Source organism: Aedes aegypti, chromosome 3 (assembly GCF_002204515.2).
Source record: "Aedes aegypti strain LVP_AGWG chromosome 3, AaegL5.0 Primary Assembly, whole genome shotgun sequence".
Classification (NCBI taxonomy): domain Eukaryota; kingdom Metazoa; phylum Arthropoda; class Insecta; order Diptera; family Culicidae; genus Aedes; species Aedes aegypti.
Genome location: NC_035109.1, coordinates 148,759,667 through 148,776,626, shown reverse-complemented (window position 1 = coordinate 148,776,626; position 16,960 = coordinate 148,759,667). Strand labels below are relative to the sequence as shown.

The 16,960-nt window shown below is 34.4% G+C and overlaps 2 protein-coding genes across 3 annotated transcripts in view; one reads left to right on the top strand and one right to left on the bottom strand.

Annotated features, from left to right (window-relative positions):
* Window positions 1-16,960, bottom strand: part of LOC5572948 (trichoplein keratin filament-binding protein) — a 150,046-nt gene that overhangs the window by 38,653 nt on the left and 94,433 nt on the right. The window lies entirely within an intron of this gene.
* The window catches only part of LOC5572949 (peptidoglycan-recognition protein LB), a 28,360-nt gene that overhangs the window by 4,106 nt on the left and 7,294 nt on the right, over window positions 1-16,960 (top strand). The window contains exon 1 of one of the 2 annotated variants that reach the window (XM_021853751.1): window positions 9,216-9,369. The exons of the other annotated variant lie outside the window; for it this stretch is intronic. Coding sequence (XP_021709443.1) covers window positions 9,231-9,369 — 139 coding nt within the window. The 5' untranslated portion in view covers window positions 9,216-9,230. Of the gene's footprint in view, window positions 1-9,215; window positions 9,370-16,960 lie in introns of those variants that run through there. 2 annotated transcript variants of the gene reach the window in all.

Sequence of the window (16,960 nt, the reverse complement as noted above, 5' to 3'; positions counted from 1 at the left end):
TTTTCATGAAACTTTTTCCACAGGCAGGGCTCATCAATATATGAATAAAAAAAAATTGAGAAACATTCAGGGTCGCTTATTTTTCCGGAAAACTCATTTGGATTTTTTTTGTTTTCCTCTGACACTACTTACTTTGAAAAATCATAACTCAAGAACAAAGCATCGTAGAAACAAAGTTTTTTTTTTATGAAAATGAAAGCAAATTTTCTCAGGAATAAAAAAAATATTAACTGGAAAAAGTTTTCCACAAAATTTTGCACCGTTGAGAAAATTCGTAAAGAAAAGCCGGAAAAACTATGCTCCAACTCGTGCAAAATTTAAAAAAAAATATTTTTGAGAAGGTAATTTTATAAGCTTTAATCGCTGAAATTTTTAAAATGTACTTTTTTTTCGTTTTTGAGTTATGGTCAATTTCGTAAAAAATGTGCAAATGTGCCATTTTGAGCCTTTTCTTTGAAAAATCATTACTCAAGAACGAAGCATCGTAAAAACAATGTTTTTTTTTTATGAAAATGAAAGCAAATTTTCTCAGGAATAAAAAAAAAATATTTACTGGAAAAAGTTTTCCACCAAATTTTCCACCGTTGAGAAAATTCGTAAAGAAAAGCCGAAAAACCATGCTCCAACTCGTGGAAAGTTTTCAAAAAAATATTTTTGAGAAGATAATTTCATAAGCTTCAATCGCTGAAATTTTTGAAATGTACTTTTTTTTCGTTTTAGAGTTATGGCCAATTTTGTTAAAAATGTGCAAATGTGCCATTTTGAGCCTTTTCTTTGAAAAATCTTAACTCAAGAAAGAAGCATCGTAGAAACAAAGTTTTTTTTTTATGAAAATGAAAGCAAATTTTCTCAGGAATAAAAAAAAATAACTGGAAACAGTTTTCCACAAAATTTTCCACCGTTGAGAAAATTCGTAAAGAAAAGCCGGAAAAACTATGTTCCAATTAGCGGAAAACTTTCAAAAATATATTTTTGAGAAGATAATTTCATAAGCTTTAATCGCTGAAATTTTTGAAATGTACTTTTTTTTCGTTTTTGAGTTATGGCCAATTTTGTGGAAAATTACCATATAAGCCTTTTCTTTGAAAACCCATATATCAATCGAAGCATCGAAAAAACATAGATTTTTTATCAAAGTAATTGCAAATTTTCTAAAACATCTGAAAAAAAGATATGGGATTGGTTTTTAACCATAATTTCTAAAATTCAAACAATGATAGCTTTGAAACCTTTGCATTTTAATTATCCCTAGACAGCATACAACTAGAAAACATTGAATGTTTATGATGCTGATGAACCATTTGGCATCCTCTTCAAAGGCATCGCGATTGGATTAGGAACTAATCACCAGATTAAGATAGCACCCATGGGCTTAGCCAGAGAGGCGCAGGGGGACCTGACGTAAACAAAACTACATCCAATCATTTTGGCAAAGATTCCTTCGAAACACTTCAAGATTTTTTCAAAGATTCTTCTAATTCTTTACCTAGTAATTCGACTAACTGTCTTCTTTAAATGTTTTTAGGTGTGTTAGACATTCCTTTAGACAGTGATTTAGAAATTACAATCGGATTTTTTCAGTAATCACTTCAATAAATTTTTCAATAATTGCGACAACAATACATATTTTTATGACATCTTGATTAATCCCTTAATATATTTTACGCATTTGAATTTTTAATTATTTTTTTTTATGGTTCTCGCTTGAACAACTTTATAAGTTTCATCTAAAATCTCTTCAATGATTCCTTTTATGATGAATTTATCCAGAACTTTATGAAGAAATACAACATGTGACTCATAGAAAAATAGGCCAGAGATACCTCCGAGAAATCTTCAAAAAATTATATTAGTATTTCTACAAGAACTCTATTTTTTTGCGATTTTTAGAGTTATGTGAGCAAATACTTATGAAATATTTAGAAGGATCGTTCCATAAGCCTAGGGCAAACAACCACAAAATTATAAAGCTAATGTAGTCAATTCTCCATAACTCGATATTGAAAGGACCATCGAGTTATAGAATACAAAAAATTGTAACTGCGTTCCAATGAAACATCGATGTAGCCATGAAAACCAAAATTTTCTATGGGTTTCATTTTTTTCGAGAAATGAAGTATCGAGTTAGGGGTAGTAGACTGTGATAATCTAACAGCAGATACTTTCACGATGACACTTAAATTTGCCAAGCATTTTGCGATAAATCCTAAAGAAATTCCAGAAAAGGTACCAACAATTCTTTCGATAGTTTTATGAAGTATTCCCACAGGAAACACTTGAAATTCTACTAAGAATGCCTGAAATCTTTTCTCAAGTCTGGAATTTTCCAGGGGTTTTTAAGAGTATTCTTTCTTGAATTATCACAGTGGTTCTCTTATGAATATGCCTAGACATTTTTCAAGCATAACCCTATAAAAATATCCAGAATTTCTTGCTGAAATTCTCTTCAGGAAGTTGAATTTCATAAGCGTTATGTCTTGAATATGCTTCCAGTCCAAGCATTACATTCTATGAATTTGTACAGATATATAAAAAGGTATTACTTTAGGAGTTCTCAACAATTGCATCAGAAGTTTTCCAACAATCTGTTTTTTATGTTTTTTATGAAGTTCTCCAGAAGATTCCTAATAAAGTTTCTCAAGAATTTATTGCAAGGATTTTAGAAAATAATTTGTTTTCCTTTTTTAGGTTTCTCTATAATCAAAAATCCAGATCCAGTTCAGCAGTTACTTTTCAGATATTTTCCAAGAGCTTTGTCTCAATTTCTTCAAGGCATTATAACAACACCTTTTTTACCAAAATTTAATGCAGCAAAGTTTTTAGGCATTAATCTAGCTATTTTACTATGAATTTTTGTTATATTTTTTAGTATCTCACCTTGGATCCCACAGAGATTTTTCTAAGGATACATTAGAAATAGACTCCTGGAGGATGAAATTATCATCTTGGATTCCATAAAATGTTGCTTTAGAAATTCTGGAGTGATTCTAGAAGAAACTCCATGTGAAATTTTCTGAGAGAATTTTTGAAAAAATCATTTGATGGACTTGCTGGATATATGCTTTGGGAAATACCAAGAGAAGCTTCTGAGCAGGTTACTGTCAATATTTTGGGGATGTTCCTAAAGTTTTCCTTGGAGAAATTCATAACTGAATCTTTGGGAGAATTTGAATTCTTGGATTCTGAACGAATCTAAGAAAATAATACTGAATGAACTCTTAAGAATGTTCTTAGAGGTATCTCTGGACTTTTATTTTGGATGCATTTTATTTAGACTCTCTTGAGCTACAATTCTAGTAAAAGTTATGATATACAGTCGGCTCTCCACATTTCGATATCGAAGGGACCAGGGGATTTTTTTTTATTACCGTACGGGTTTGGGCCGAAGGGTCTCAGATTTTCATGAAACTTTTTCCACAGGCAGGGCTCATGGATATATGAATAAAAAAAATTTGAGAAAAATTCAGGGTCGCCTATTTTTCCGGAAAACTCAGGTGGAAATTTTTTGTTTTCCCTTGACACTACTTACTTTGAAAAATCATAACTCAAGAACGAAGCATCGTAGAAACAAAGTTTTTATATGAAAATTTAAGCAAATTTTCTCAAAAATCCAAAAAAAAATATGAACTGGAAAAAGTTCTCCACAAAATTTTTCACCGTTGGGAAAATTTGTAAAGAAAAGCCGGAAAAACTATGCCCGAACTCGTGGAAAATGTTCAAAAAAATATTTTAATAAAAATTTTCCGCGAGTTCGGGCATAGATTTTCCAGCTTTTCTTTATGAATTTCCCTAACGGTGAAAAATTTTGTGGAAAACTTTTCCCAGTTCATATTTTTTTGGATTTTTGAGAAAATTTGCTTAAATTTTCATATAAAAACTTTGTTTCTACAATGTTTCGTTCTTGAGTTATGATTTTTCAAAGAAAAGTCTTATATGGCACATCTGGACATTTTTCACAAAATTGGCCATAACTCAAAAACGAAAAAAAAGTGCATTCCAAAAATTTCAGTGATTGAAGCTTATAAAATTACCTTCTCGAAAATATTTTTTTTGAAAATTTTCCACGAGTTCGGGCATAGTTTTTCCGGCTTTTCTTTACGAATTTTCCCAACGGTGAAAAATTTTGTGGATAACTTTTTCCAGTTCATATTTTTGTTTGGTTTTTGAGAAAATTTGCTTAAATTTTCATATAAAAACTTTGTTTCTAAGATGCTTCGTTCTTGAGTTATGATTTTTCAAAGTAAGTAGTGTCAAGGGAAAACAAAAAAATTCCACCTGAGTTTTCCGGAAAAATAGGCGACCCTGAATTTTTCTCAATTTTTTTTTATTCATATATCCATGAGCCCTGCCTGTGGAAAAAGTTTCATGAAAATCTGAGACCCTTCGGCCCAATTTGTACGATAATAAAAAAAAATCCCCACCATCGAGATAGGGAGAGATCGAGTCAAAGAACAAATTTTTAATGAATACTAGATTGAAAAACATTCTGTTACCAAGAAAATAATTAACAATCAGACGTCATTGCACGTTCCTTATTCTCAGTTCCTTATTTGCTTTGAACCTTAAACATTTCGTCTAGTAACCTTTGATATTGGTCATACAGAGAGAAATTTGGGAACGAAAAATCAACAGGAACACATCGAGATACGGAGGTATCGAGATAAGGAGGATAACGAGATGTGGAAAGAGAAATTGTATGCAGAATGAAGGGACCTAAGAAATCCGCATAGGGAGGGATATCGAGATGTGGAAAGTCGACTGTAATTCCATGAATGCCTTTGATGGGCTAACTATATGATTTAGATCCTAGAAGAATTTCAAGTTCCTGGTGGAAAATCTGAAAGAATTCCTTAACCTTCGGGCTGTCGCGCTGTTCTACTTTGTACAACGGCTGTGATTTATAGGCTATCATTTTAAAACAAATAGGGGAATTAGGGGCATAATGAACACGTTAAGCAAATGTTCGTTTTAAGACCATACAATGGCAATGTTTTTAATTTACACGCTGCTAGTTTTCAAGTTTGATGTTAGTACGACGTGCTAAATTCATTCATGATGATAAAAATCATATCATGTGTCAGAAAAGCGAGATAGAAAATTAGGTCGAAAACAAGGCTTGTAAAAAGGTATCGGGGCGTAATAAACACTTGCATGAAATTTAGTGATTTCAATACATTTAATGACTGCCAATCGTTCCGATATGTAAAAAAGCTCTCCCAAAATCATAATAGCTAAAAAGAATCTTTCTGAGTTCGTTACTTTGCTCAAAAATTAGATTCCTCCACGGCCTTGCTTATATGCCAATTTGAAACTGAAAAAAAGTTTAAGTCAAATTTTGAAGGAAAATTGGAGCAAAAAATAAACTTTTATACCGTCAAACATTTAAATGCAATACAGAATTCATGCAGTGTATGCACTTTTGATGAAGTATGCATATTCTCAGATATTGAAGGGGTGTTCATTTCGCCCCGTATGTCCATTATACCCCTATCGACACCAAACTCAAGAATCTTCTTAAGAACAATACTCAACCAATACAAATTCTAGTGGAATTAAATGGTATAGTACTAAATTCGGTTTTTTCATCTACTAATACTCAACCGTTTTTGTCTACAGTATGGCCCTTTATAATACGGTAAAATCATCAAATGTACATAGAAGTCGCACTATTTGATTCAAAATTTTGCCCCCAGGCAGCGCTAGTGAGCATGTAACTTGTGTATTAACGGTTACGCAAAAGTTTGATGTCTATTTCGTTGTAGTGTGGTGTAGCACTACACCAAATTTCCCAACAACAAAGCAATTGTCTAATCTGCATCGGTTGTTTGTAAACAAACATGGTGTAGAATGCTACACTCGTTTTCAAGAGAGCGTAAAAATGAAAATTTGGTGCACCACTTCACTAAAGTGACCAGACGTCCCGGATAACTTAATATATAGTACATGTCTTAGATCGAATATAAATGTAAATTGCACATCAAATATAGGCAGCGCTTCATTGGGGATGAGATCTGACAAGCGTCCCGGATTTTTTCCGGGACACATCTGGTCACATTACACTACACCGTAAAACCGAAATTGACATAATTTGATCACATTTTTTGTGTGCAGATGAAAAGAAGTACAATTTCTGAGAGTATAGTGAATAACGTCTTTGAGGTCGTTCACCCCGATGGAAATCCTGGCTACTGCCATGGTACCAGCTTCACGGCAACATGGGTCTGCGTGCAATTTTTTTTTTCCAAAATTGCTTGTCTCCGAAACCCCCGAGAGATAAATCTATTCCTATCTATAAGGAAACCTTACAACTGTTGTATAAAAGCATTACATATACAAAAATTGTAAGGTCCTAATACAGTCAATTTATTGGAATGTAGAAAATGTAAGTTTCTCACACTTTTTTGTAATAAGTCTTATTTTGGGTGTATGAAAAAAAGTTTTAATCGTAATTTAAACAATAAATTCAAATTATGCTTAAATAGAGAAAATAACTAAACATATCAGGATTTGTGAAAAACGAAAAAATGACAATCTCAATAAACTAGATTAAACGCAACTCGGTCACCAACCGACCATGACCCATAGAATAAAAGCTCCACTGCCACTAGCCACCAGCCACAACAAAATTTATGACGTGAGATAACCACGGGAGATAGTATCGATTACGGGAGCGCGGTGATTTTCCGTATAAATCGCGCTCCGAAGAATAAAACGCCACACATGGAAGAGGCCAATAATGCCTTCATCGATGCGAAATAATTGCTTGTCCGTGGCGGGGATTTTTTTCGGTGTCGTGTGTACAACAGCAAGTCATTGAAAAGAATCAGTCTCGCGATTCGGAAGGTGTGAAGTGTGTGCCAATTCCGTAACATCGACAGTAATGTTTGCACTGTCTGGCCACCCGAAATCCAAAGAATGTATATTTGGTTTACTATGAAGCATTTCCAGCCGGAAACGCCAATCGCGTGAACGCTTCATTATTCGAATTAAATTAAATTTTGCAAATGTATTAGTGGCTATAGAGTATGACATTTCCCATTATTAGTTTGCAAAATTTCCTTTCCTATCAAAGAAAAGGTATTTTTGTAATTTGAAAATTTAAAACTCAATACGGTCTCAATGTCTTCTAAGAAAGTTCAGAAAATAATAAGGACTAATTAGAAAAAAATTGAGTACAAATTATTCATGGAAACACATGTATTTTCACAATTATTATTCAAATAGATGATGTTCGTTATGAAAGCTGTGGGAGATGAAAAAATAGATAAAAAAAATAATCGTAATACTACGTCTGATAACACCGCGGAATTGTTATCAACAAAGTTCATAATACTATCGATGCTCAAAAGTTATTGTTTATGGTTTCGAATAATATTGTATTTTGCCATATAAGACAAACGAAGAATTTTGTACGGAGACTGCAAGCCTGTTGGAAAAAATCGCTAAAAAAATTGCCTGATCGTTCAAAAAAAGTTACCAAAATTTCGTATATCCCCATCGTTTTGCGAAAACTGCTATTTTTTTTGGGTATATATATATATTACAATGTATTTTTGGAAAAAAATATATTTAAGCACTTTACCTTGGAACTTCAGAAAAGAATTCTCGAAAACTTATTCATACAGACTCAAGTCAAAAAAGGATACAAACTTACTTTATCGATCCTACGTGTTAAGCAGGCGGAATTCTACACGTACCGCTCTGTACCAACTCAACTTTTCACTTTTAGAACGTTTAATTTCCGGATTTACAAAACGACGAAAGTAAGATTTTCAACTTTCGCAACCTAACCACTACTTTCGCCGCCCCGCTGTATGGAGAGACAAAGTGACTTAACCACGAATCAAAACAAAACACTACTTGAGCCGATTATACACTGGTAGAAAAACGTCGAAAGTAACTGAATGAAACGGCTTATCATTTTCTTATAATTATTTTTGTGGGAAATAATAGAAACTACCTAGTTTTTGCACGTGAGCTGAATGTATGCAAAATTTGAGCGAATTACACGGCAAAAAATGTTAAAAAGGTGATTCATTTTAAAACAGTTTTAGAAAACAGATTGTGATTTTTCCTAATTAATTTTCTCAAAACCGTATAAAAGTTACTTACGTCGATTTGAAAAAGTAATCAAGAATTGATAATACTAAAACGTGCGTAAAGTTTCACTCACTTTTTTTTAGGGCCTGAAGCTGGCCAAAAGTCAAAAAAATGAAGTTTACAAATTCTTTCTCGAATATCTTTTCTTGATTTCTCCAGTATTGAATAAAAATTCTCCAAAGCTTCAGACCGATCGGTGTATATTTCGATTTTTCACAGCATGTGACCTGGAGAGATGTCAGCTAAAATTAACCCTTTTGAATTTTTCAAATTTCGTGAAGGTTGTTCTATAGAAATTGTAGTTTCTGTACTAAATCATGTCCAAATCTTTCTCAACCGGTCTCATTCGAAAGAATATACCTTAGGCTTTGTTTCGAAGACATTTCGAACCATATTTGACATGTTTACCGTTGGAGAATGTCAAGAAGTGTATAACATAGAGCTCCTTAAAAAATGAGGCATTTTTTCAAAGGCAGTGCATGATATGTAAGAAACGCTCTAAAATGATCATTTACCCCTTAATGTGTGGCAAATATTCCATAGTATTCGATGTACTATGTCTTCACTTGCGCTTTTTTGCACCATGATAAGAAAAAATATTTTTTAGTTACACTGCGAATCATCATACATGTTATAAATATCGCACTTTTTACCATTATAAGCTCCCAAATAGATTCCAAAACCACCTCGATGTTGCCCTTGATATTTAACTACAAATTGGCATTGGAATAATGACGTATTGTTCGATTTTGGTCTGGATACGAATTTCATTGATTGAATGAAAAAAATGTGGTATTTTAAACTAATTCTGTCAAATGCACCGGAAATATCGATTTTCTGCTTCAGCAACTATTTATATCAAATAACCTCTAAAAATCATGTTTTGTCAAATAATTAGCATTTTTGAACGTTTTGAGCGAGACTTGTACTTTTGGCCAGCATTTGTATGGGATGCGGCCACTGTGGGTCGGTCTGAAAATGCAATTTTGGTTTGCGTTTCTAGCTGGAAATGCTCTATGGGAAGATCCCTTATAGAGTGGATTGTACCCATAAAAGCGTAATTGAGTTTTTGAGGGCAATCGTTAGATGTAACGGCTTGCTGACGTATTTCTCGCACGTCATTGAGGGCCATGATACGCGAGGATGCCTTCGGTGCTCACCTGCAGATGAGTTTACTATCAATGACAGTCGAGTTTTATTCGTTCAGCTTGATGGACCGTTGTTGTATTGCGGCAGTAAACACAATTCACAATGAAACTCTACGCGAAGGTAAATATTGGATGTTGATTCGCAATAATATTTATCCTAGAGGCTGCCACTGCCTTACGGACATACAAATAGACGGTGTCGATGCTGCTCATTCAAGGCGGACATCATTTAAGTTTTAATCTTGATCAAATACCGGCATCGTTGGTTACAGTTTGCAGTATGTCAACAGCATGTGGCGCACTTCAGTGGTGGTAATTCAGGTGCTTTTATGGTGACTGATAGTAATCGTAGTGGGAAGCACCACACATCGTCGTGCTTGTTGAATGGGTATTTGAGTAATTGCACGATTTTGTGACGATGGCAAATGATCGTGAGAAATTTTGCGGGTGCAGATGAGTGTCGTGGATGTTAAGTGGTCAATTCAATAGCAGTGAAAAACCACTGTACAACTTTTACACAATGTATTGTTACGATTATCCCCTCATTGGTACCGTAAACCGGGGGCAAATTGATCACTATTTCACCACTTTTTGTCATGTTATCCTTTGGAATTTAAATATTGTCAAATTTATTTCGGAAAAAAACAGTACTTCATTGATCTCTATCAGTTTATGTAATCTTTTTTTATGAAATAAAATATAACATTTCATAAAATGAGTTTTAATATCAAAAATTGAAAATGACACATTGGGGGCGAAATTGATTACTTTATAATAAAGCTTATTTTAGGATGTAAAACTTTCTTATCTACTAAATGTGGGTCTCCTGAATCTGAAAATGATGTCAAAATTCTTACAACTCGTGTAGGGTAGGTGTACCAGTTTTGGCCACCCTAAGAAAAAATATTGTTTATACATAAATCAAACGACCTTTGGTTACTGTCAATACATCAAACGAAAGCTTTCAATCCATGCTTAGCAGGGAAAATATAAAACTAATCAGAAACTATGTTTTGTACTAAAAATGGTGGTGGCGAATACTGGACCACTTGCACCAGTATTCGCCACGATTCGCCACGGTTCCTGAATTCGCCACCTACGTTGATTTCTTATGGAGGTTGGCGAATCAGGAACAGGTGGCAAAAATAGGTGCAAAGGAGCAAAAATGTCAAGGCAAATGTTTTTTTTTCTATTATTTTCTGAGAAAATTTTGCGGTTTCCAAGAATGTTTCCGTATCATCTTAAAGCAATTTAGCGAACACTAAACAATTTTTAACCATATATGTCGTAAAACGGTATATAATCTGGGGTGGCGAATAACTGGTACATGGCGAATACCATTACACCTTCCCTATAAGATTTCAAAAATGAGTTCAGTAGTTCACACTGAAGCTAACACAACATTTTTAACACTCTAAGTTTGCATGCAAGCTCAGCACCAGCGGATTGTTTAGTTTCCACCAGTATTGTAAACACCATAAAAAAAACTTCAATATTTCTATGCAAAACTGACCTTAATAAAGATGAAATAGTTTAAAATTATCATTAGACATCTATAAACGAGAAAACATGGAATGTCTGTGATGCCAACGAAGTATTAAGCATTCTTGAAAGGAAATGCTACTTGGTACCAACCTGATCAAATTCACCCCAGTGATCAATTTGCCCCCGGATTACGGTACCGTTAGAGATCATCACAGGAAGGCCTATAAAAAAGTTGCTAATACCAACGCTGTGATATGTAACCGCTCGAATTTTGTCCACTCGAAGGGTGCAGTCTTTACTAATATCGTTGCGGATACACATAATTCCAAGCTTCCGAATTCTCACTCACTCTCACGATAATGGATTTCTCCATCACCACAATTTTCAGCGAAAAGCTGCGTTGCGAAATTATCCGTCTACAAAACAAAGCGAAAATAGATAATGGCACAACTCCACAGCTGTGAGAATTTTATTTTATCATTCTCCTCTCCATGGAGAACTTTTCATGTGTCCATCGCCACAAGCATAAAAAAAACTGCTGCTTTCGTCAAGTTGATGTGGTAGCATGGATAGCGTGCACGCATCGCGGCTGTTTTTAGCAATGTTGTAGGTTCGAATCCCGTCGGCGGCACCAGTTTTTGTTTATCCACATAGTGATAATTCTCGGGAGAAGTTGGTGAGCGAAAATATGATGGGGTGAAAAAGAAATTATCCCCGGAGTGGAATGATTTTCGGTTATCCTCCATCGTAACTCTAGGGAAAATAAGTGTGAACGAAAAAAGATATTCACGTGAGGAAGCGAAAAAGCATTCTCCTTACGTGCGAAAAATCGTAGATTTCGCATCATTGATACGATAATTCAGAACCCTGCATAATTCCAATGACACTACTTTACCATCGCGAAATTTAAATAATGTACCTTTTTAAGTAACACGTCTGGCAACTTAGACAAATAAAGTAAGCAGTTAATAACTGGAAAAGTACTCGTAATCTCAAAAATGGCAATGCAAGTGCTCATAAGAATACTAATCTGAGAAGCTTTGCTCCAGTTGAGACGTAATGCCAAGAAGAAGAATGCTGCAATTTCCAAATTCCATACTATAATTAAACAAGACAAAGTCCAAAAAAATTGGGCTGGAATTTACTCATAAATTTGTTTTTGAATATAAGCTCTGGAAATGAATCCAATTTTTTATTTGTAATGATCGTTCTCTAATAGAATTGTAGATCGATAAATTTATCATCGTTGAGCTTGAGCTTGAGCTTGGATTGGCTGCCCGTGGTTGCTACTCCAGTTTTTCTAGGTCAGCTGCACTTACACAAGGAACCAACCTGATTACTGCTTGGGATTAACATACACCATCAGTGTATAATTGCTGGTGATCTTCTATTTTTCTAGGAAACGATGACGCCTGCCACGTCAGAATGCAGACCAATAATGTGGGGAATGGGGAGCAATTGATGATGCATTAAACTGGCTCCCACAGTAGACAGGATATACCCCTGCATCTACGCCAGTTTGATTTACGGCAAGGTGTAGGGGAAGTAATTTTATGGCAGAGTTTTCAAATTTCCCGGGATTTGATTTCCCGGGAAACGGGAAATAAAATTATCATTTCCCGGGAAATCCCAGGAAATTCTCAAAAACGTGAAAATAAAGAAACATTGGTGGAATTTTATTTTTCAAATTACATATACAGTGGGAACCGTGCCAAAATCGGAGTCCATATTTTAAATGTTATTTTTCAACTATTGGTTTCAACAACATCAGTATAATGTCTTTACATGAACCTTATGGAATCATATGGCATCAAGACTTTGGAACGTTTCACTTCGAAGCAGTTTTCCGTAGGGTTGTACTTTGCTATAGATCTGTAGCCCAGTAATGTTAATTGCAACTAACGTTATACATACTTTTTACGCCTCAAAATCTTCAATGATTTTTTGGAAGCTTTATGCATACTTTTTGTATGAGTGGGCCCCGTAAAAACAATAAAGGATCTTTATTCAAGAAGTCGACATTTTCTTAAAACTGTGTGAGATACGAAAAAAATAAAATGTATTACTGCGTGCTTACAAAGACGTATTTGTAAAACAAAAGCGCTGGGTATTTCAAAACGGCATTTCCTTTTTTAACTTGAAGAACATTAAAAAGGATTGGATTACCGAACAGCTCAATATAAGCGTCAATTTATATTAAAAAGCAGTTTAACTTTTAGACTTTAGGAAAACGCTAGGGCTCTGAAGCATCTTGCTAGGAATCCGTAGGATCTCACCTCGAATTCTCAGGATCCCGCTAAGGATTTTAATCGGAATCAGTATTTTTGGATTCTGCCAGAAATACTCAAAATATTTATAGAAATCTACATTATCCCGCTAGAAAATTACAGGACACCCTAGCAATCTTAAGAGTTTATTATAAATCACCAGATTTTGGACATAATCCCCAATAACCAATTATACATTCTCAGGACACCGCCAGAAATTCTCAGTGCCTGCTAGGAATCTGCAGATATCCTCAAGAATGCGTTAAATTTCTGAGAAGTCCCCAATGAACCGAAAATCCTTAACTGATTTTCATAGACCCGGCACAAAAGGAACATTTTTATTATGTTCTGACCCGTATACATATCGGCATATCTTTTTTTAATTTGATGAACATTCAAAATCAATTCAACTTTTAGACTTCAGCAGGAAATTTGACAAAATTCTGTAAGTTTAGAATTGCTCCTTTAATCTATGTTTCTGATAAAGTAAATCATTTCATAATGAATGATCGACTGCAGTCAAAAATGCAAACATAAAAATGAGGTGATCCATAAATGCGGCTTGTAATTTTGCAGAACATCATTTTTACTTGAAATGAGTTATAATTGAGCTTGATATATGTTTTCCATTTACCTTATGAGATCAACAGAGATTTACAGAAATCCTGCTATGTAACCTCAAAAGCCTGATAGGAATCTTCAAGTGCTTGTAACAAATCTACAGGAAAACGCTAGGGCTCAGAAGCATCTTGCTAGGAATCCGTAGGATTTCGCCTAGAATTTTAAGGATCCCGCTAAAGATTTTGCTAGAAATTAGCATCTTTGGATTCCGCTAGAAATACTAAAAAATATTTCTAAAAATCCGCATTATTTCGGAAGAAAACTACAGGACGCCCTAGCAATCTGTAGATATCCTCAAGAATTGCGTTAAAATATCTGAAAAGTCTCCCATGATCCGAGAATCCCCAACGGATTTTCATAGACCCAGCTCAAAAGGAACATTTTGATTCTGACCCGTATTCTTAATTAAAAGTCTTGTATAGAATTCTTGATATTCTCCTCACAAATCTAACGTCTTACATAACCTTTATAGAGAGGGAACGTAGCTATAAATAGTTGACGAAGAAAGATCAATATGCATGCCAATACCAAAGACAAAAAGTTAAAACACTGTCAATCGATTTAATCGCACGGTTCAATGATAGTATTGAGAATAAAGTGTAGTTTGGACTGTGTTTGTATGTCATGCGTGTCATGGTTCCAGTGGAATTCTTAAAAAAAGAATATAGAATGTTGGAAAATATGCAGTCTTTTCATGGATTATATATTGACATTTCTTCAATTCTCTAGACTAACTGAATTTATTCAATGAAATTCCTTAAAAGTTATGATACACGACATTTTGCTGTACTTATATCTATTACTATTTATGTAAATCCATAATAATGAAAACAATGAGCCAAATAGTTGAGACGATATTTATGATTGTAACTTTGTGTGAGTCAAAGATTTGTTTTCCTTGTATGTCGATGCTTGTGCTCAAACAAGCTGTTCCAAATATAGAAAAAAAAGTTTTTAAATGTATCACCTACTGACAGACTTAAGTGGGCTGGTCACTCAGAATTAATGCCTAAGAAAAGAGTTTAGTATCTAGTTGAGATACTAGTTGAAATTATTGGCCTCATGAAACGATGCGAATGTATGACTAATGACCATCCCAAAGTAAATAAGCGCGTACGGTAACCCTTAGTGGTTGGTGGGATTTTGGGGAATATCGACGAAAATGGAGCTCTGGAATGTAATCGGTGTGGAGTTGACCTGCTATTCAAATGACTACATCAACAGACACCAAAAAATTACAAATTTTAATGGTATTCAAAAATGTTGCCAAAAACGGATCCATTTTGTTGCCAAAATCGGGGTGTGCCAAAAATGGAGCATGCCAAAAACGGAGCATGCCAAAAACGGAATCCCACTGTAGCATTAATCCCTCTACCGGCAGCTTTGTTTTTTACCGCAATACAAATGTTCAAACCTCGATAACTTTTTTTTGTCTCGATGTTTTTGCACCATTGTTTCACAAGTTCTTAAAAAACTCTTCTAGTTTTAGAATCTGTGTCGATATTGATCATTGGTCAACTGGATACTGTGATATTCCAAAATTCCTGTGGAGACCGACGCCTAGCCATAACCCACGTAAATATCTCAGGCTACAGAATTTTTATCTTATATGGATATTCACTCTTCGGAACAATACATTAATGAGAGTATGTTGTGAAAAAAAATGAAGCAATTGGTGCAGTCGTCTTTGAGTAATGTTTGTGGTACCACTCTGGTCAAATAAAGATTTTAAAAATCAAACAAAAAACATCAAATCGTAATTTTCAGATATCTTCTAAAATACTTTACCGATTTGTATGATTTAGTCAGATTAGCTCTTAATCACCTATCTTAGTACAGCCCACATTTTTTTTTTTGGTAAATTGACGTAAAACAAAATGGCTACCAAAGACATTTTATATGGAGATGTCGGTCCCCCAAGGAACTTCGGATTATCTTCAAAACTAGATCGCAAATGACAGATATTGACATAGATTCTTAAACTAGAAGAGTTTGTTAAGAACTTGCGAAAAAATGGTGCAAAAATATCGAGAAACAAAAAAGGTATCATGGTTTGAATATTTTTATTGCGGTAAAAAGTGAAGCAGTCGGTAGAGGGGTTAATCAAATGTCCATGTGGAGTTTATTCTTGATAAATCGTATAAAGTTTGGAATAAAATCCATCTAGAGTTTTAGAAAAAATCCCCCGGAATTCCTTTATAGTATATCTATATAAATAAAAATGGAATGGTGTTTGTATGTCACGAAATGGCTTGGGAACGGGGTATCGTATTTTGAAAATTCTTCCATAGTTATGTTCCTGAAGTGTTCCGACGTGTTTGTGTGTATAAAAAGCAAACGATATTCGACGGGAAAGTTGAAAAAAACAGGAGTGAACGGAACTTCCATTTTGCACGGGGCGTTTCATGGCGTTTTTCAACAGCCTACTTGATGGCAAGACGAAGTTTGCCGGGACCACTAGTAAAATATATTCTTTCATAAAAACAATATCCATTTTATCGACAACTTTTTCATTACGAAAAACAAAAAATCAGCATCGAAATATAACTAGTGATGTAGTGAGGTCATTGGTTAGAATTATATGAAAAGTCAATTGTGCGAAGGTTTTTGTTTGAAAATATATAGTAGTTTTTTTTTTTTAATTGAACTACCCGGAAGATATGGAAAACCCGGGAAATACGGGAATACCGGGAAACAGAAAATCATTTCCCGGGAAATCTAAATTCCCGGGAATGGAAACTCTACTGCTGTTGCTGCTGGTTAGCAGACTGCTTATGTATCAGGCGTAATGAAAAGGTAAATAATGGAAGAATAAAAACGTAGGGAAACGGTTTTTCTATCTATCTTATGTTCTAGCAAATGCTATGAACTGTGAGTGGAAGCTAGAAGCAAGATACAACGGGCCTGGGATTGAGCCTATGACCTTCTGCAGCAGAAGCAGAAGCGGTAGCCATTAGCCACCGACCCCGTCACTTACCATAAAGTAGTAAGATGTTAACTTTATGATAACAGTGGAGATAATCGACACTCAAACGTCTTACACATATTTTCTTCACAAACTGATTATTTTATGTCGTCTTTATATGTTAATTATATTATCGCGAATATGTGGTAAAGGCACACTGAAGTTGATTTTTCAATTTGTTATCAAATACTTTTATCTTTATCGACGCTTGGTAAAAAGGAATAATTTCATTAACTTTCAAGAATCCGTCATCGTGATCATTGTTATCATCAAAACTTCAAAATCAGTTTTTTCTGTTCAAAAATTAAATTTAATATATGAAAATATGCTGCCAGTCTTCTACGAGTTTATCAATTTATGCTGAGTGCGCTTCG